This window comes from Rhinatrema bivittatum, chromosome 9 (genome assembly GCF_901001135.1).
Source record: "Rhinatrema bivittatum chromosome 9, aRhiBiv1.1, whole genome shotgun sequence".
Classification (NCBI taxonomy): Eukaryota; Metazoa; Chordata; class Amphibia; order Gymnophiona; family Rhinatrematidae; genus Rhinatrema; species Rhinatrema bivittatum.
The window spans coordinates 193,935,150-193,955,361 of NC_042623.1; the positions used below are offsets into that span (position 1 = coordinate 193,935,150).

Here is a 20,212-nt window from a genome sequence, read left to right on the forward strand (position 1 = left end):
TCAAAGTTTCCCTTTTGAAAGTTTAGCACGAGAGCCTTGGATTTGCACACTGTTCCTTTTCCAGTCATTAAATCAAATTTGATCATATTATGATCACTATTGCCAAGCGGCCCCACCACCGTTACCTCTCTCACCAAGTCCTGTGCTCCACTGAGAATTAGATCTAAAATTGCTCCCTCTCTCGTCGGTTCCTGAACCAATTGCTCCATAAAGCTATCATTTATTCCATCCAGGAACGTTATCTCTCTAGCGTGACCCGATGATACATTTACCCAGTCTATATTGGGGTAATTGAAGTCTCCCATTATTACTGCACTACCAATTTGGTTAGCTTCCCTAATTTCTCTTAGCATTTCACTGTCCATCTCACCATCTTGACCAGGTGGACGGTAGTATACCCCTATCACTGTAGTCTTCCCTGATACACAAGGGATTTCTACCCATAAAGATTCAATTTTGTATTTAGTCTCATGCAGGATGTTTATCCTGTTGGACTCTATGCCATCCCGGACATAAAGCGCCACACCTCCTCCCGACTGCTCCTCTCTGTCATTGCGATATAATTTGTACCCCGGTATAGCACTGTCCCATTGGTTATCCTCTTTCCACCATGTCTCTGAGATGCCAATTAAGTCTATGTCATCATTTACTGCTATACATTCTAATTCTCCCATCTTACTTCTTAGACTTCTGGCATTAGCATACAAACATTTCAAAGTTTGTTTTTTGATTGTATTTTTATTCTGCTTTTTAATTGATAGGGATAAGTTAGAATTTTTTAGCTCAGGTGAGTTTTTAGTTACAGGCACTTGGACTACTTTTCTAATTATTGGAACCTCACTGTCGGGATGCCCTAATTCTAATGCATCATTAGTATCCTTTAAAGATACATCTCTCCGAACCATGCGCTGCTGAGCGACTGTCGGCTTTCCCCTTTGTTCTAGTTTAAAAGCTGCTCTATCTCCTTTTTAAAGGTTAGCGCCAGCAGTCTGGTTCCACCCTGGTTAAGGTGGAGCCCATCCCTTCGGAAGAGACTCCCCCTTCCCCAAAAGGTTCCCCAGTTCCTAACAAAACTGAATCCCTCTTCCTTGCACCATCGTCTCATCCACGCATTGAGACTCCGGAGCTCTGCCTGCCTCTGGTGACCTGCGCGTGGAACAGGGAGCATTTCAGAGAATGCTACCCTGGAGGTTCTGGATTTAATCTTTCTACCTAAGAGCCTAAATTTGGCTTCCAGAACCTCCCTCCCACATTTTCCTATGTCGTTGGTGCCCACGTGTACCACGACAGCCGGCTCCTCCCCAGCACTGTCTAAAATCCTATCTAGGTGACGCGTGAGGTCCGCCACCTTCGCACCAGGTAGGCATGTTACCAGGCGATCCTCACGCCCACCCGCCACCCAGCTATCTACATTCCTAATAATCGAATCACCAACTATGACAGCCGACCTAACCCTTCCCTCCTGGGCAGTAGGCCTTGGGGAGATATCCTCAGTGCGAAAGGACAATGCATCACCTAGAGAGCAGGTCCTTGCTACAGGATCCTTTCCTGCTACATCTGGTTGGTGCTCTCCCATTTTGAGACTTTCTTCCTCCAAGGCAGCACCAGGGCTGCCAGTCTGAAGTTGGGACTGGACTACTATGTCCCTGAAGGTCTCATCTATATACCTCTCTGTCTCCCTCAGCTCCTCCAGGTCTGCCACTCTAGCCTCCAGAGATCGGACTCGTTCTCTGAGAGCCAGGAGCTGGGCTGCATAGAGAAAGGAATATCGAGTAAGAAAAGGGAAGTGATAATCCCCTTGTACAATGTCACAAGTCACCCTGGACAGGCTTGAACCTATGAACAGCTTCAGCGCTAGTACTAGTGGCCCCAAATGAAACAAGATGTCAAAGTCTACATTTATTCATGCCTGACCTGTGCACAGAAAAATAAACTTTGCATGGCTGACCCTGGGGGCTGTTATAGCCATTGCCAGCCCCCAGGGAACCCTGGATCCTCCCCCTCTAAGACAGCACCACTGTGATCTGGATGGTCACAGATCGTTTCTAAAAAATGGCACACTTCACTCCTCTACAGGGCCTCCCTTCCACACCCGCAGGTATAAATGGCATGTGCTGAACCACACTTTCTCCCCTATTTTAAATTGAGCTGGTCTTCTGTGAACTTCTACCATCGTCTTCGCCCTGTCAGCGGCCTTTTGAATTAGAAGATTGGTCTGTGCTCAAAGTTCTTGCAATTCCTGGGCTGACAGTTGGGCCGTTGGCAAGGGCACTAGTCCAGGCAGTGAAAGCGGAGGCAACATTTGTCTCCTGTAGACCAGCAAGGAGGAGGAGGGAGGACCCAGTGGCTGCATTAATATGGGAGTTGTGGACAGACTCAGCCCAAGATAGGAGAGCAGCCCAGGTGTCTTGGTGTTCGTTAATATAGGAGTGGAGGAAGGGCTTGAGAGTCCTGTTGGTACGCTCAGCTTGTCCGTTTCCCTGGGGATGGTAGGCAGTAGTAAAGTTCAGTGTGATGAAAAATTTCTTGCAGAGGGAATGCCAGTATTTTGTCATAAATTGCACTCCTCAGTCAGACAGGATATGCTTTGGTAAGCCATGCAGGTGAAAGATGTGAAAAAAGGCATGCCAACTCAGGTGTGGATGGGAGGCCCGCTAGAGGAGTGAAGTGTGCCATTTTTTAGAAACGATCTGTGAACATCTGTGAACATCTTCCCTGTATTACACGTAGGGCCCATCACTTATCAACCGAAATTACTATCAGCTCTCAAGATACATAGCGTATTCCATGTCTCACTATTAAAATCCTTGATACTCTCATGGCCCTTTAGAATATTACTGGAACCTCAGGAATTAACCATTGATGGAGAGACAGTCTATGAGGTCAAAGAGATCTTACTCTTGTCGCAGGTGCAAGAGGCTTGAATAACTCATCTCTTGGAAGGATTAAGGCCCAGAGGAGAACTCCCGAGAACTAGCTTCTAACATCCTGGACGATAACCTACTGAAGGAGTTCCATATTTGTCACCCCAAGAAACCTCAAGGTCCTGAGAGAGGGCTTAAGATGGGGGGGGGGGGGGCGTACCTTTGCTTTTGGCGGTCTGCAGGCTCCTCCTGTGAGCCACTGCACTTACCCCTCAGGCTGGGCCTTCTCACTGGTCTCTGGACGCTGCCAGTCTACTGCTCTTTCCCATGTGGCAGGACACTACTGAAGTTCTTTGCTGCGAGATGCCATTGACACAGCCAGGCCCTGTTCCTAGGGCAGACATGAGCCTGATGTCTGCATTCTTAAAGGGCTTGAGGAGGGAAAGCCCGACGGGCGCCCCCTGATGACATAGCCATCTCTGGCCTATACAAGGCCACTGCAGACATTTCCCCAATGCCTCGGCAATAGGTCAGCACTGCCTCATAGTGTGTGAGTTGCTACAGGGTTTTCATCCTTGATTCCAGTTCTTCATCTTCATCCTTGGTTCCAGTTCCTTGTCTTCATCTGCAGTCCCTGTGGTCTCATCTCCTGTCCTGAATTTGTGTCTTTAGTCTTTCTCATTCAGTTCTTCAGTGTTTCATGTTTCCTAGTCTGTCCACCTGTCCAGCTCCTTTCCTACCTGCCTTGCCTCTCCATCCCGTCTTCCCTTCAGTCAGATACTCGGTATTAACTTCAGCATGATCACTGGACCTCCCTGAACTCTGCCTACCACTGACCTCAGCTCTCTCAGAGGACCTCCTGAACGCCACCTGCCACTGACCCCAGCCAGCTTCCGGATTCACCTGTGATCCCTTCTACTCTGACTTGATGGATCTCCATCACATCAGCAGAAGCCCCCACCTAAGACTTGCCGGTCGCAGCACCCAAAAGCTAACCTGAGGGGAACGTGGGCTAGTAAAGGTGAAACTCCAGTTGGGCCTCTGCCTCATCCAGATCCGCCAGCCAACGTTGGGGACCTGCAGGGTTCCTCCCTGCAGTTTGCACCAACTCCATCTCAGTCCAAGGGTCCATGAATTCAACAGTGAAAAACGAGGTTAGACCATTGGATCAAAAATAGATAACTCAATGATCCAACTAAAGAACCTAAGAGTAGTAAGTAGAATAGGAATTAGTAGAAAGCCAATTACTATGAACAAATACTAGATGCAGAGTGTGCCCTTGATTGTGGGTAGGAAAATGAATCATCTTGAGTCCAGCCCAGAGACTGCGTAATAGATAAAAATTATCTGCAAGCTCTTGAAGGGGGGCTAGCAAAGATCAACATGAATATTAAAATCACCAAGGATTATAGCGTTACTTATATCAGCCTTGGCACAAAGAAGACTGCCAACAAAGACAGAAAAATTAGCTGACATACAGCCAGGAGAGGAATCCACTAATCAAAGACCACAAATTCAGAGGGGAGGCTAAAAATAAAACTTCCAGAGGAGTAGTGTCCTCCAGTTGAATAGTTGACAGCTGTAAAGAAGATAGGGCAATAACGAGAAGCTCCCCCTCCCCTCTTCTTTTTAAGAGGTTTAGAAAAAGCAACATAATCAGCAAAACAGAGCTGATTTAGCAAAACTGTATCAGAAGGCAACAGCCAGGTTTCAGTCACACAGAGCACATCCGGAGTTTTCTCTTTCAACAGATCAATAAGCACAGATAAGCTTTTCCAAATTGCCTGGGCATTCACAAAAGCAAGGAAAATTGATCAGAACACGAATGTGGCTTGGATACGAAGGCATCATAAGGGATACTGACATTACCCATATTGAACCCCTTGCCCGGGGGTAAGCTTACGGTTACACAGCTGACCATATCTGCCTCTCCCAGAAATTATAGACACAGAGCTTTCCATGGAACCAGTCAACCCATCCAAACCACAGGAACAATCATTCACAAAAAATTGTATAAAAAAACCCCCAAAAACTTAAAATAAGACCCAACAAGAAAAACCTGCAGAGATACAAGAAACAAGTAGATAAACTGCCAACATTAACCCCCCCCCCCAAAAAAAAAATTAAAAAAAAACCACGAAATATCTGAGTCAGGCAGCCTAATCAATGTAAGGCACATGAATTCAACTCTACAAACCACAAATTGTGCACGAAGAAATAGGCTCCTTTCGTGTACACGACTGAAATGTGTGTATCCCCAGTGCCTCCGGCACCGTCGCAGGCTTCAAATAGAACACCATGTGGCATCATCCAGGCTAGCAAATGCCTCTGATGCAGAAGGCTCAGTCTTCTGATGCCCAAACAGATGTTCCAGCAAAGCCAGGCAGGAGCGGCATCGTTCTGGGGGTCATCTAGGCACACTTGCAACAACCCTGGACATCATGCAATGCCCCCAAGTAGACATAGTTCTCTTGCATTGAGGGCACTGCTGGAACCCTGAAGCCATTTTGGAGCGAAATAAAAGGGACCACTACAGGGAGACTGCAGGACCCCGCGGGGTGGTGAGGAAGGAAACACAAGAAAAAAAGCGCAAAATGCACCAACTTGTTGAGAAAACATTTTGTAGAGGCTTAAACTGTGAACACTGGGCTCCGTGGAAAAAGAAAGACTGAGGGGACCCCGTGTGGATGCTTGATATATTGCAAGACATGGGCACACTCGGTGAGGTGAGGCTCAGACAAAGTTCTAAACATTTTTGACGTCATGTCAAGCTCCATCGGATGATATTACCTATATGTGAAGAGTACCATCCTGCTTGTCTTAGGAGAAATGCAACAGACTGAATCCCATTGTGTAAAGCAAACCCTTCAGAGTGCTACTGTGGGCTTTTCTCTGCCCACAGAAGCAATCCTTCTTTATCAGGCCATTGTTCCCCTTCAGTAACCATCACCCCCCTCCCCATACATACAATTTCCCATTAGGTTTCCCCTCTTTTCCAATAAGGCACCCTCCTCTCCCTCTTCCCCCCCATCTGAGCACTCTAACCCCCTTCTCTATCTGGCTCCCCCATTCATTTCCCATCAGGGCACCATCCTCTCACCTTTCCCCATTGGACCTCCTACCTTTTTCATGCAGGCCCCCCTTCCATCTTCATCAAAGCACCCTACCCTCCCATCCTTATCAGGACCCCCATTTTTCTTTAGAATTCTCCCTTTCTTCTATCAGGGCATCTTGCTCTCCCCTTTCCCATAAGGGAAACCCTTTCTCCAACAGGACAACCTCCTCTCCTCCTTCTCCATCAGATTCCTCCCATTTCCCATCAGGGTCCTTCCTCCACCTTTCCCCTTCCAAATTAGTCCCCCCCATTTCTCTTCCCTGGCCAGGAATTAGACTGCCTGCTCCTATGCTCACTTTAAGTAGTTCAGCCATGGTCACTGCTAAACTGAAATCTCCCTCCACTGATCCAGCGGCGGCTGCTCTCCTAGACTCCTTGGTACACACTGCTCCCTTAAATGTGTCTCCCTTGATCTTCCTCAGTCTGCAGACCTGGGCCTGCCTGCAACCTGCAATATGACTTTAATTAAGCTGCTAGCTCCTTACGTACACCGCTCGTCAATGACAGGGCAGGTGGCAGGATATAGCATCGCTGACTGGTTGGCCCGACTGCAAAGCAGCTTTCTGTTCCTGCCGTATTCCTGTTCCCCCAGATTCACAGTGAGGAACCTCTCATGTTGAGCCTTTCGGGGGAATTCACTGAATCTCCTGAAGGCCTTGACTGCCCACCACTGCAGAGCAGTCACAAAACCTCATTGGCGTACACTAGGACAAACCATACTCTTTCTCTGCTCTTGTAGAGTTGAGCATCATTTCCAGGTCAGCAACAAACCTTGAAGGTGGGCGACAAGTAGTTTTTCAAAAACCAGAACTTCACGGGGGTCTGTGTGTGCTTCAGCACCGACAACATCATTATTCTGTCAAAATAAAAAAAAAAAAAAAAAAGAAATCATACATTGATTGTAGTAAGAGGTGGCAATATTTCTTCCCATACATGGCCTTCAAGCATTTTATACATACTAATTAAACAAATGTACTTCCTTCAGAAATTCTGTATTAGGACAACTCCCTACGACTGGAGCGGCATAAAACAAAGATTGTTCAAGTAGTGAAAACATATAACAGCTGAAGGATTGCATAGCTTTGTTTGCTGAATAACACAGACTATGAAGTCATATCTTCTCCAACTGATATGGAAGTGTTTCAGGTTTGCGTGTCTGTGCATACTTATTATTAGGGATGTGCATACAAAAAAATGTTTTGTTTTGTTCATTCATTTTGGTATAAATGTGTTTGTTGGTGCATTTTTTCAGTTTGTTTCGGTAGTTTATTGACATATTCTTTTTTGGGGGAGGGGTCTTGTTACTCTATCTTAGGGAGGGGGATAGAGATAGAGAATATGAGAATGGAAGGTGATCTGGGGGATGGAGGGAGTTGGAAAATGGATCTCAGGGGGAGAGGCAGAGACAAGAGATGGAGGGAGAAAGGACAGCAAGCAGATGATGGTAAGTGAAGGGAGATTATGGATTGAGGTGGGAGAAAGAGGGGGGGGATCCTTGATCAGGGAAGAGAAGGTGGGATCTAGATTGGATAAGAAAAAAAGTCAGGGATCTTGAATAAGGAGAGATCAAGGACCAGGACAGCAAAAGAGGATCCATTCTTTCATACCCTTCCTCCCAATGCAGATCCCTTATCTCATTCACTCACCCCCAAACCTCTATTCCCTTAAGTCATTCACTCACTTGCGCACATCTTAAACGTCTCCCCTTGCCAATCCCCCATCCTCCCCTCCTCTTTCACCACCCCTTCGCCCCATGTTAATCCCCTTCTTCCTTTGATCCCAGCCACCGATCTGGGCTTGGCAGTAGGAAGAAAGACGGGGTAGTATAGATAAGTCCGCGCCATTCTCCTCTAGTGCCTGGTGGGATAAGTACTGTGATTGAACCACGTGGGACACCGTAGTGCACAACATCAGGCTTCAGGAAGCAGAAGAGAACCAACGCTGCCCAAAGCGTTCTCCTAGCATCCAGGCAGGGTGCAAGGCGGGGGAGGGAGAGAGATGGGCAGGCCGTATTGCTCCTTCTTTGACCTGGCCCAAACGGTGTCCCACAATTCCACAGGGCTGGGAAATTTCACAGCAAGGGCCAGACTTTGTGACCTTTACCATACTTATCATGGGAGATGGAAGCCGTGACCATACCCCATTCCACTACTACAGACTGCCTGGATGCCTGTGAAAGTTTCACACTTGCTACAAACCGAACGGTCCCTAATTCTAAGGTTTCCTATGTCCAATCCAAGATCTCTGTCTCTATCATTTCAGCCCTTTGTTTACCAACTGAGGATTTTATTGGATTGGTAGAGCAGCTGATTTCCCTGTTCAGCTAATACAAAATCCCTATATTTCAGGGCTTGGTTAGTTCTCTCTTATATCTAGTCCTCTTATTCTTTCGTTTTCAAGCTGAAAACAGCTTTCTTGCATTTTCAGGTCATTTCCTTTTCTCTCCTGGATTCCACAGTTGCATGGATCTGTGAACGCTCCATCAAATACATTCATCAATAAGTGCAGGATCTGAACTTCCAAGAACAAGCCCCACAAAAAGGCTCCAGCACTGAGCCACATTAGCAGTGCCCTAAGCTGAGCTACCAAAAAGATCCCAATCATATACTGAATGTTCACTTACTTAACCACATCACTTCACGCGATCAAAATACGCTCATACAGCATACAGAAGACCAAACCAGAGTAACAGTATGCACACAGGATAATTTTGAGGATCAGGAAGATACCATTATTTTATACTGATGGGCATCGAGGTTTTAGGCCTTTTATCTTCTTAGCATATAAAGAAATCAATCAGTATAGACTATACTCACTGATCACATGCTCTTTATTCAAGCCTACACAAAGCAGCGATCAGAAGAGACTATACTCACTTTATTTGACCTACATAAGGCAGCAATCACTACTCAAAAAGGACTTGATTTACCCATTTTATGGCTAAAAAGCAAGCAGTAGCAACTAGCTATTTAGAAAAACTTTGGTATTCAAAGTTGGAGCAGAGGTAGTGCTACTCCTGGGGAATTCTGCACAGAAAAAATTTAAAATTCTGCACCAAAAAATTTAAAATTCTGTGCACACATTTTCTAAATTCTGCAAAATTCTGCACATTTGTCAAAATAACACAATATTTTTGCTAATTATCAGTCATATGTTTTCTCTCATATACCATCTGTCACACACATGTTCTGTCTCTCCACATAAAACTCTCTCACACACACAGATTCCCAGGAAGACACCTACCCACCCGCACCGGCTTACAACAAACACACTGGCTCACACATACACTCTCAGGGCCTGGGCCTGTTTTTCAGCTGCATGCTTCCAGTGATGCTTCCTCTTCCAGCAGGTGAGCATGCTAGCCTAGCAGTCTCGGCAGCAGTGTAGCCGAGACTGCTAGGCTAGGCGAGGGAGGAAATCTGCGATTCTGCGAGGTGAGGGAGGAAATCTGCAGGAAGGGAGAATTCTGTGCAAATTCTGCAATCCGCAATAGTGCAGAATTCCCCCAGGTCTATAGTGTGGAGCAGGAGGAAGGGCAAAGGAGGTGTTAATGAACATATATATATATATATTTATATTGTTCCTTTCAACAAAGTGGATAACATTGAGATACTGTAGGTATTTCCTTGTCCACAATCTAAGGGCCTGATTTACTAAGATTTTTCTCCCATTCTGCGTCTTTGGGAAAAATGCTTAGTAAATGAGGCCATACGTTTGCACCTGAGGCAATGGAGGGTAAAGTGACTAGCCCAAGGTCACAAGGAGCGGCAGTGGGATTTGAACTCTCATTTCCCTGGTTCACAGCCTGCTACTCTAACCATGAGGTTACTCCTCCATTTGTAGCCCACCCTGCTTCAAGTCATGAAATGCCTCAGTTGCCTCATTGTGCCATGTATAAGCTTCATTATTCCTTTTCAGACATGCACCTTTTTTCCTCACATTGAGGATCTATGTTTTGTTATACTCTCTCTCCCCTCACATCGAGGAAACACATTTTATTATTCTGTATTTTCTCAGCTACCTTTTACCCCCTTCCCAGTTTTTTGACTCCCCTGTTAAAATGTAATCTCTAAGCTTAACCAGTTTTACTGTAAACCGGCATGATGTCCACAACTAATGCCGGTATATAAAAATGTTTAAATAAAAAAATGAATGCAATCAATTGCAGGGAAAACCAAATTGATGTCGGCTATGATGTCAGCACAATCTAAGAGCAAGACATCAACAATGCCTGCCAGTACTTCAATCTCTACACCACCTCATTTGCATTCTCACTGAAATACTCATCCTGGCTCCACAAGATTCAATGGGGAACACCTCAGCATTCACATGTGTGCAAAAAAACCCAAAATTACATTCAGAAAACAAACCACCAATGCCTTAGAAACCTGCAGGGTATGAGGAACTGCTAGCAAGTAAGGACAGTGAGTCTTTATACTAATACTTTGCTCGGCACTTGACTAAGTCCATTAATAAGCATCTTCTTTATCTGCATGTTTTTCAGATCAACCGAGAGCCCATGAGATGCCTGCTTCAGAGGTCAAAGAAGGGCTTCCTGCCTCCTGAATACTAGGAGGCTATAATGGAGGGTGATACGGTACCCAAGTAGCTTATGGCGGACCATCAAAAGTGGAAAGACCCAGAGGACCAGCTATGGTGCATGGAGATCTATCCCTTGAGTATTTTCCTTTATGTGTACTTCATAGAATTTCTATTATGCTTGTTTAGCACTTACTGTGTTCTCCTGTCTTGTGTGCATTTTATTTTGTTCATCTTTACCATAATGCCTGTTCCCTCCTTCTGTCCCTTTTTATTATGCCTATGTCGGTGCAGTGTGGCTTTTTTTTTATATACTGTGCTTTTGGCGAAGTCCTCTGTTGGATGCAATGCTTATTATGCATCTGGTCATGTTGCTTGTCTTCGTCTTTCCTGGTTACATTGTACCATGTGGTATTTCTGTGCATACTGTCTTTGCATTCTTTGTTCATGCTTCTTAAGGTTAACTGCACCCTGTTGTATCAGAGTTTCATTCCTTTGCCCCCCCATCCGTCCCCCCCAACCCAGTCCTTCTTCACTCTAATCAGAGCATGCATTAGCCTTTCTAATGAGCCAGTCTCCTGCAGACCAGGCATGCAATCAGTGGATACAGGCAAGTATTCCATGGGGGCTTTCCTTGGAGGGGAACAGATAATGTCTTTCTGGGAGAAGGAGCCTGGTTTGCACCTGCTTCCGTTCTGATTTGCCTGGGAGCCATCATGAATGAATGTTCGCCCCCCCTTTTCACCTCACTAGGACATGTTGAGGTGGAAAAGCAGGCAGTGCTGGATTCGCACTCCACTCGCCAGTTTTCTGAAGTCCAGCACCCTGTTTCCTGCTCACATGCTGGTAAGGGGAAAAATAATATTTTCCTGTATTTGTAAGTTTCTTTCTACTTCTGGCTAGGACAAAGGTAAACATCAGGGAACTTCTGGGCTCTCATGCAACTCATACGACTCCCAGGGCTCTTCCAGTAGGGGCTGGGAAGACATGTTTCAGAAGCCTAAGAGCTAGAGACCTCCACTGTATTTCTGATCTAAGCAGGAATACATATATTCATGCTATAGAGCTCAGGGAGGCAGATACAGTCCACATAATTAGGGCATTAATCGCTACTTGCAAGCAGGAGCAAAGGCGGAGCAAAGCAAAATAATAGATAATATATGAGAATTATACCTCCCTTTTCACTCAGAATTTTTTTTTTTTTTGCTCTTGCAAATGTGTTTTGTAAAGTTTTAAATGATCAAATAGTGATGAAATATCCCTTTGTACAAAATACAACCTAATATTTGGCCACTCTTCACCTCCTGGAAGTCAAAGGGGCCGATGCAATACAGTACGCTTAGCCGAGCGCACTGTTTTACCCGGTGTCGGACGCGGATTAAATAGGCGCTAATCCACCCCCTAATGCAATAGGGGGATTAGCGCCTATTTAACGTGCATCCGACGCGGAGTGAATGAGTTAGCGGGGTCGCGTTAGCAAGGAGGCGCTAAGGTCAGCGCCCGCTTTCCGTGAGTAATATTGCATCAGCCCCAAAGCTACTAGAGCTGAATCTATCCCAGGATCTTTATTTAGCCTACAAGAGGAAGTGATCAGAAGAGATCACATTCACTGATCAGACGGTCTGTATACAGTCTGCAATCAACGTGCTGCTACTGAACTCCAGGATTAAATTCAATACATAAAACAGGGTCACACATAATCATACATAAATTATCAAAGCTCTAAGAAATAAACTGTTACTTAAACCCCTGCACTGTTTGTTGAAGACTGGTAAAATTTGTGATTTTTTTCCCATAGGATATAATATGCCATCATTTTTGTAAATTTAAAACACTTCCAAAATGACAGAGACTACACCAAATGTACTGCATGGTTTAGAAGATGTTTCATGTATACAGGAGGAAGAGATATGACATAAGGCCAATGAAATGACTGAGCCACACAGCCCAAACTACTGTCCCTCCATAACATATCCACTAACCGGAGAAACCTCTCATACAAATGTCCTGAGGCCACCGAGAATATATTAATCACATCATCTCTTTCCTGCTTCACATCTTCTGTCTTCTGCCCTCCTGTCAGGCCCCTGTAACACATAAAAAAATAAAATCTTTTAATTTCAGCCATTCTGACAGTGGGATGCAAGCTTCAGAAGGGAAGTCCTACGTTATACGCCAGGGGAAACCCACATCCTTTGCAATAGCAGAGAACAACAGACCTCCTGTCTTCTTCAAAAGACAGTGCCAAAAGGGGCAATTCATGCAAGAATGGAAGGGAGCAAAACCCGTTTGTCTGGTGATTCAAATGCAAAGTTTTATATAGTAGCAAAATTTCTGAAATCTTTTCAGAGTACAAACTGACCATCACAAGATGTATACACTGATTTCTGCCTGTAAATACCCAGGGCAATTCATTTAGCGAGGAATTTCAGTTCAGCTGATTCATGAATGCTTCTCTGAGCACAATGTTAAATCATTTACTAAACAGTGAAAAAAGTGAAAACTAAAAAAAACCCAAACAATTATTTGATCCTTGTTAAGGTTTTCCTTCTAGATGCATGAAACTGCCTATCTTGTGATTGTGCTTATTCTATTACAGGAGCATAAAGCTTTCTGATACACTCGGCAGGGTTTGGAGAATGTTGCAGCACGAGTATGCAGCTTCCTGATAGGTTCAGCAGGATCATTCAACCAATTCTCTTATAACGTAATGAGGTCCAGGGCCTATCAGTAACCCACATGCGGCTCCTGAGTCACAGGGCTGGCCACCCCTGCTCTATCACTTTCGTCGCCCTCCTCTGCATCTTTTCTAGTTCTACTATGTCTTCTTTGAGATGAGGTGACCAGAACTACACCCAAGACTCAAGATGTGGTTGCAGTATGAATCGAAGCAGAAGCAATACAATATTTTCTATGTTTTCCTCCATGGCTCTTTGGATCATCCTAACATTCTATTTGCTTCTTGTTTTTTGTTTTTTTTTTACTGCTGCTGCACACGGAGTTGGAGATTTCAATGCGTTGTTCACAAGATCTCCAGGGTCCTTTTCCTGGATGGTGACTTCTAGTTCGGAACCCAGCACTGTGTACCTGTAGTTGGGATTACTTTTCCCTAATTGCATCACTGCACTTTTCCAAATTAAATTTCATCTATTTAGATGTCCGGTCTCCTAATCTCCCTAGATCCCTTCTGTAGTTCCTCACAATACACTGCTATTTTAACAACTTTGAATAATGTTGTCTCATTTGCAAATTTGATTACCCTACTTCTTGTTCCCCTTTCCAGATTATTTATGAATATGTTAAACTGCATATATCCCTGTGGTATTTTACTAATGGCTTTTCTCCATTTGGAAACCTGATTATTTAGTCCTATCCTCTTGTTTGTGGCCTTTTAACCAGTTACAATGCACAATAGAACGCTGCCTCCTATCCCATGACTTTTTAATTTCGTGAGGATGACTTTGGCAATAGACTATATCAACCGGCTCACTTTCATCTACATATTTACACCTTCACAACAGTCTAATAGATTTGTAAGACAAATAAGTTAGCTGTTCCCCTTGTTTGAAAGGTAAAACTGATTCTAGACATGGCCTTTCCTTAGATATTCCTGCAGTCCAAACATGTGAATGAAGTATTCAGAGTACTAGCACAGTCTGAACAATTTCCAGAACTTCTATATTTTTCTTCCCCATTCTCTATGGAGAATCATAAATTTGAAAAAGCATTCAATAAATCTGCAGAAGTATTTAGGAACGTTGAGTGTAGCCCAGACCATGAGACGATTCCGTGCAGATCTTCAGATTTCTGCTCCAAAGGTCTTGTCATTTTATTCTAAATTAAAGTTTGAAAGCTCTTCCTGGAGACCCCCTACCCACAATGAGTAGACAGATTCTTTGCAAATATGCTGAAAGACCAATTTCTTGAAAGGTGTATAGTAGCAGTTTATGTTTCCTTATCACATCATGCAAGAAAATCAACTTTTTAAATCAAACATTTTCTGCACTGTGATCTGAGGCCTGGGTTGTGGTAGAACTGCAAAGAAACAGCTTTTGTGCCAGTGAGACTCCCTTCCATCCTGTGGCTGATGGGACTAGTGATTGGAGCAGCAGATAACACAGGCACAGAGAAGCCCTGGGACCCAAGCTCAAGCAGAATTAGCCCCATGGAATTAAAGAGGAGCCTTCCCCGGGGCTCCTGTAGGTCTATGGAATTTTAATTGTCAGAAAAGCCATTTTAGTTTCAGGCGGAGAAGTTTCAGAATAGATATTTTCCTCCCAATCCTAGCGCTCATCCCCCCACCCCCACCCTGCACACAAGCTCACTTATGATACAGAGCGCATAGATAAAGCACTCGCTGATCAATCCTACTACTTAACTCAAAAGGCTTTTCCAGATGGATTTTGTAAGAGCAATTACCATTTGATAGATTCCCAGAAACCAGCCTCGTTCTCACTGCTGCCATCACTCAGCAGGTCCTCGTTTATATGGTCAGGTTTCTTCTGAACCTGCACAGGAGAGAAAACACAAGGAGCTCAAGAACCAAAGCCAACTTGAAGGAGAAGCTAGTTTTACAACTGCTAGGAAGAACAAGAGGTAGTTATACTGCTATGGCGGGACAGGGGATAAAGGAAAAAAGAAAATTATTACTTACCTGCTAATTTTCGTTCCTGTAGTACCATGGATCAGTCCAGACAGTGGGTTATGTCCCCAATCCAGCAGATGGAGTCAGCACAAGCTTTGAGGGGGCGTATCCATATATACTACTACCCCCTCTGCAGGAGTTCAGTATCGAGTATATCAAAGCCAGAGTAGAAACCCCCGAAGGATCAAGTTTGTGGAAACAGATAATGAAAACAATTGTAACCGCAACAAGTAACTGCAAACATCCTACCAACTTGTAGGGAGCTGTGAAAAACAGCGAAAAGAAACGACTGTGAAGACACAGAACACTGCGAGCAAGAAGTAGCGCAGAGCTGAGCAGGATCAAGAACCCAAATGCGGTGGGCGTCTGGACTGATCCATGGTACTACAGGAACGAAAATTAGCAGGTAAGTAATAATTTTCTTTTCCCTGTACGTACCTGGATCAGTCCAGACAGTGGGATGTACCCAAGCTTCCCTAAATCGGGTGGGGTCCTGCGAGGCCTGCTCGGAGAACCTGCTCGCCAAAGTGTCCAGAGACCGAAGAGGCGAGGTGCAGACGATAGTGCCTCGAGAACGTGTGTAACGATTTCCAGGTGGCTGCCCTACAAATTTCCTGCGAGGATACCGAGCGAACCTCCGCCCAGGAAGCCGCCTGAGAACGTGTAGAATGTGCTACGATTCCGGGTGGGGGAGTCCAACCCGCCCCAATGTAGGAAGCAGCAATGCCGGCCTTCAGCCATCTGGCAATGGTAGTCTTCGAGGCCTGAGACCCCTTCTTAGGACCGGCCCAGAGTACGAAGAGATGGTCAGAGGTCCGGAACTCATTTGTAGCCTCCAGATAGAGGCGCAGAGTGCGGAGAAACGGAGATAGGGCTCTCTACACGACAGAGCCTGCAGCTCCGAGATGCATCGAGCGGAACAGATGGCCACAAGAAATACAGTCTTGAGAGTGAGATCCTTTATCGTTGCGCTGCGCAGCGGCTCGAACGGTGGTCCCGACAGGGAGCGAAGCACAAGGTTAAGACTCCAGGAGGGACAAGGGTCCCGTAACGGAGGACGCATATGCTTGACACCCTTGAGAAAACGAGCAATGTCAGGATACTGTAGAAGAGAGCCCCCATCGCTCAACAGCGAACCAAGGGCGGCCACCTGAACCCGTAGTGAATTATAGGCGAGCCCTTTTTCCACCCCCGCCTGTAGAAACTGAAGGATCTGAGGTACAGAAGCCTTAGCGGGTCTCGTGGCCTGGCTGGTACACCACAGCTCGAACACCTTCCAGGCTCGAACATAGGCCGCCGACGTCGATGTCTTTCGTGCCCGCAATAGCGTGGATACTACTGCCTCCGGGTAGCCCCGACGCCGGAAATACTGGGCCCTGATGTATGAGCTGGGGGAGGTGCCCCAGCCTGATTGGCCCGTCGATCACCAGCTGTAGCAGGTCCGCAAACCAGGATCGCCTGGGCCATTCTGGGGCGACGAAAACCACAGTCCCCTGATGGCTTTCTATTCTGCGGAGCATCCTGCCCACCAGGGGCCATGGTGGAAAAGCGTAGAGCAGAAGATGTGGCGGCCACGGGAGGACCAGGGCATCCGCGCTCTCTCCGGCGACTGAAGAAGCGTGGAGCCTTGGCGTTGAGAGCGGACGCCATCAGATCCAAGTGGGGGGCCCCCCACCGATGGACGAGAAGTTGCATCGCTTTGTCGGAGAGAGACCACTCTCCGGGGTCCAGCAGTTGACGACTGAGGAAGTCCGCCTGGACGTTGTCCACACCGGCGATGTGCGAGGCCGCTAGCCGGACGAGATGACGCTCCGCCCATTGCATCAGCAGCGCCGCCTCGAGCGCGACCTGTGGGCTGCGCGTGACTCCTTGTCGGTTGATGTAGGCCACGGTGGTAGTGTTGTCCGATAGGATTCTGACTTCCCGGTTCCGAAGAAGCGGGAGGAAATGTCGCAGAGCTAGCCGGACCGCTCTGGTTTCCAGACGGTTGATTGACCACTTCGCCTCCACCGTGGACCACGTCCCCTGCGTGGTGCTTCAATCGCAGACTGCACCCCAGCCTGCTAGACTGGCATCGGTGGTCACCACCACCCAATGTGGCAGATCGAGGGACACGCCACGGGCCAGGCTCGGCGGATCCAACCACCAGCCCAGACTGTCCCTGGCATTCTGCGGGAGCGGGAGAATCATCTGGTAGTCCTGCGATACTGGTTTCCAACGGGAGAGGAGCGCCCACTGTAAGGTCCTGAGGTGCGCGAAAGCCCAAGGTACAAGGTCGATGGTGGACCCCATCACTCCCAGGAGTTGCAGGTAGTCCCAGGAGGTGGGCTCTGGTAACGCAGAGAACCGTCGTGTGTGATCCCGCAAGGATTGAGCTTTGTCCTGGCGCAGAAAAACTTTGCCCAGTAGGGTGTCGAAGGTCGCCCCCCAAAAAAACCCAAGCGTTGCGAGGGCATGAGGGAGCTCTTGGAGAAGTTCACTACCCATCCCAGGGAATGTAGAAACCGTACTACTCGAGTCACCGCTGAGCGTCCATGATCGAATGACTTCGCCCGGAGGAGCCAATTGTCCAGATAAGGATGAACCAGGATGCCCTCCTTCCGGAGAGCTGCCGCCACGACTACCATGATCTTGGTGAAGGTGCGCGGCGCCGTCGCCAATCCGAACGGGAGAGCCGTGAACTGAAAATGCTGGTCCAGAATTTTGAAACGAAGGAAACGGTGGTGGTCCGGGCGGATGGGAATGTGCAGGTAGGCCTCCGTTAAGTCCAGGGAGGCGAGGAACTCCCCCCGATGCACCGCCGCAATCACTGAACGGAGCGTTTCCATGCGGAACCGAACGACTCGAAGGGATTTGTTGACTTCCTTGAGGTCCAGGATAGGCCTTCTTTGGTACGATGGAATAGTGGCCCGAGCCCACCTCTCCGAAGGGCACGGGCGCAATAGCGCCTATCTCCCGGAGTCTGTCCAGAGTCAGCTGCACCGCTCCTCTCTTGAGGTCAGAGCCACAGGGGGAAAAGATGAACCTTCCCTGCGGGGGGCGGACAAATTCCAATGCGTAGCCGTGTTTTATGGTATCCAGGACCCACTGGTCCGAGGTGATCCGTGCCCACTCCGCGTAGAAATACGTTAGTCGGTCCCCAATCCTGGGGACAGGGGAGTGGGCGAGACTGGCATCATTGTGAAGACTTGGTAGAGGGGTTCCCGGTTCCGGGAGTAGTGCGTGCGGGCCGACGCCCGCGAAAGGAGCGCGACCAGGGCTGAGACCTGGGGGCGGATGACCGGGAGCCCGCCTGTCTGTATCCCCTGTAGCGCTGTTGCGCCCTGGCTCTGGTCCGAGAAGAAGAAAATGCTCTGGATGGTCGAAACCTATCCTCCGGCAGCCGATGAACAGCGTTCTCCCCCAGGGACTTGATGATCTGGTCCAAATCCTCCCCGAAGAGGAACTTGCCCCTGAAAGGAAGAGAGCCCAGACTCGACTTAGAGGACGTATCAGCCGCCCAATTGCGTAGCCACAGTAGTCGTCGTGCTGCCACTACCGAAACCATGGATCTTGCGAGGACCCGAAAAAGGTCGTAAGAGGCGTCCGCCCCATATGCCACTGCAGCTTCTAGCCGATCTGCCTGGGCAGCCTCATTGGACAGCAGGTTCTGAGACGTGAGGAGTTGTTGCACCCAAAGGAGACTAGCCCGCTGGGCAAGCGAACTGCACATCACCGCCCATATACCCAGAGCGGAGACCTCGAAAACCCGCTTAAGGAAAACTTCCAACTTATGATCCCGTGTGTCCGCAACGCCGCACCTCCCGTCACTGGGATAGTCGTCCTCTTCGTGACCGCCGACACTGCGGAGTCCACCTTTGGGACCTTGATGAGGTCCAGAAAATCTTCGGGGAGCGGGTACAGCTTTTCCATAGCCCGGCTGCTCTTCAGGGAGGCCTCCGGGGTGTCCCATTTCCTGGTGAGAAGTTGTAAAAACGAGTCATGAATGGGAAAAGCCCGAGCCCTCGGCCGGAGTGCCGCCAGGACAGGATCTCCCTTCCTTGAAGAAGTGACGACAGCGGGAGCTACTGGGGCAGGCGGGTCTGGTGGCGGGTCCAAATCTAATTCTTGGATGATCTGCGGGATGAGGTCGTCCAGCTCTTCCCTCTGGAAGAGGCGTAGGGTACGCGGATCATCCCCCTCCTGCGTGCCGTCTCCTTGTCCCCCGTCCGGGAGGTCAAGTCCATGTCCCGCTGGGTCTGGCACCGCCCCCACTGCCGCGGGCGTGGATCGGACCCGGGTAGGAAGGCGGGAGGCCCCCACTCCCGGAGGGTCGGGGGGGGCCGGGGTCGAGGGCGACATCCGAGGGATCTTAGGAGGGGGGGGGTCCCACAGGTGCTTCCAGCCCCTGCAGATAAGCGGTATGCATGAGCAGGATAAACTCCGGAGAGAACCCCGGCCTGCTCGGGTGCGCTTCGGGGGCGGCGTGGTTCCTGCTCCCTGGCTCTGGGTGCTTGGTTCCTGCACCAAAATCGGGGGAACACCCCCGCTGGTAGAGTCCTCCAGGGATCCGTTCTCCCTCGTAGCCTCCAGGGATCCGTTCCCCCTCGTGGCCTGCGCCTCAGGGCGCTCAGAATGTAAAATGGCCGCCGTTCCCGCCAAAAATGGCGGAGTGGCCGGCCCGCACCGCCCGGGCAAAAAAAGAGAAATCAGTCAGGGACTGTGAGGTACCTTCCCCCCCCGGGAAGGCATCGTGCACAGATGCCCTCCCGGGAAATCCGGGACCCCGGGTCTCCGCAGGCCGCACAGCGGGACGGCCGCGGCATCGGGATCGCTGTAGGAGAAAAGAAAAAGCCACGGGGGGGGGCCACATGCACAAAAGCGCCGCTGCGGGGGGGCCCGGTCGGCCCGCACTGCCCGCTGTCCAAAAATAGAGGAGGGTGCCGCGGGGGGGCCTTCCCGGCCACACGACCCGCCCCAGACATCTTTCCCTAAATGGCTCAGCAGCCCATGAGGAGCTGTAAAATGGCCGCGGGTGAGGTTGTAAAGAGCGAAGAGGCCGGGTCCACC

The 20,212-nt window shown here is 48.3% G+C and overlaps 1 protein-coding gene across 2 annotated transcripts in view; it reads right to left on the reverse strand.

Moving 5' to 3' along the window:
- UGGT1 (UDP-glucose glycoprotein glucosyltransferase 1) overlaps positions 1-20,212 on the reverse strand; it is a 246,543-nt gene that overhangs the window by 42,858 nt on the left and 183,473 nt on the right. For both annotated transcript variants that reach the window (XM_029615446.1, XM_029615445.1), the window contains 3 exons: positions 14,938-15,026; positions 12,501-12,605; positions 6,751-6,835 (listed from right to left, as the gene is read on the reverse strand). In XM_029615446.1, coding sequence (XP_029471306.1) covers positions 6,751-6,835; positions 12,501-12,605; positions 14,938-15,026 — 279 coding nt within the window. The remainder of the gene's footprint in view (positions 1-6,750; positions 6,836-12,500; positions 12,606-14,937; positions 15,027-20,212) is intronic.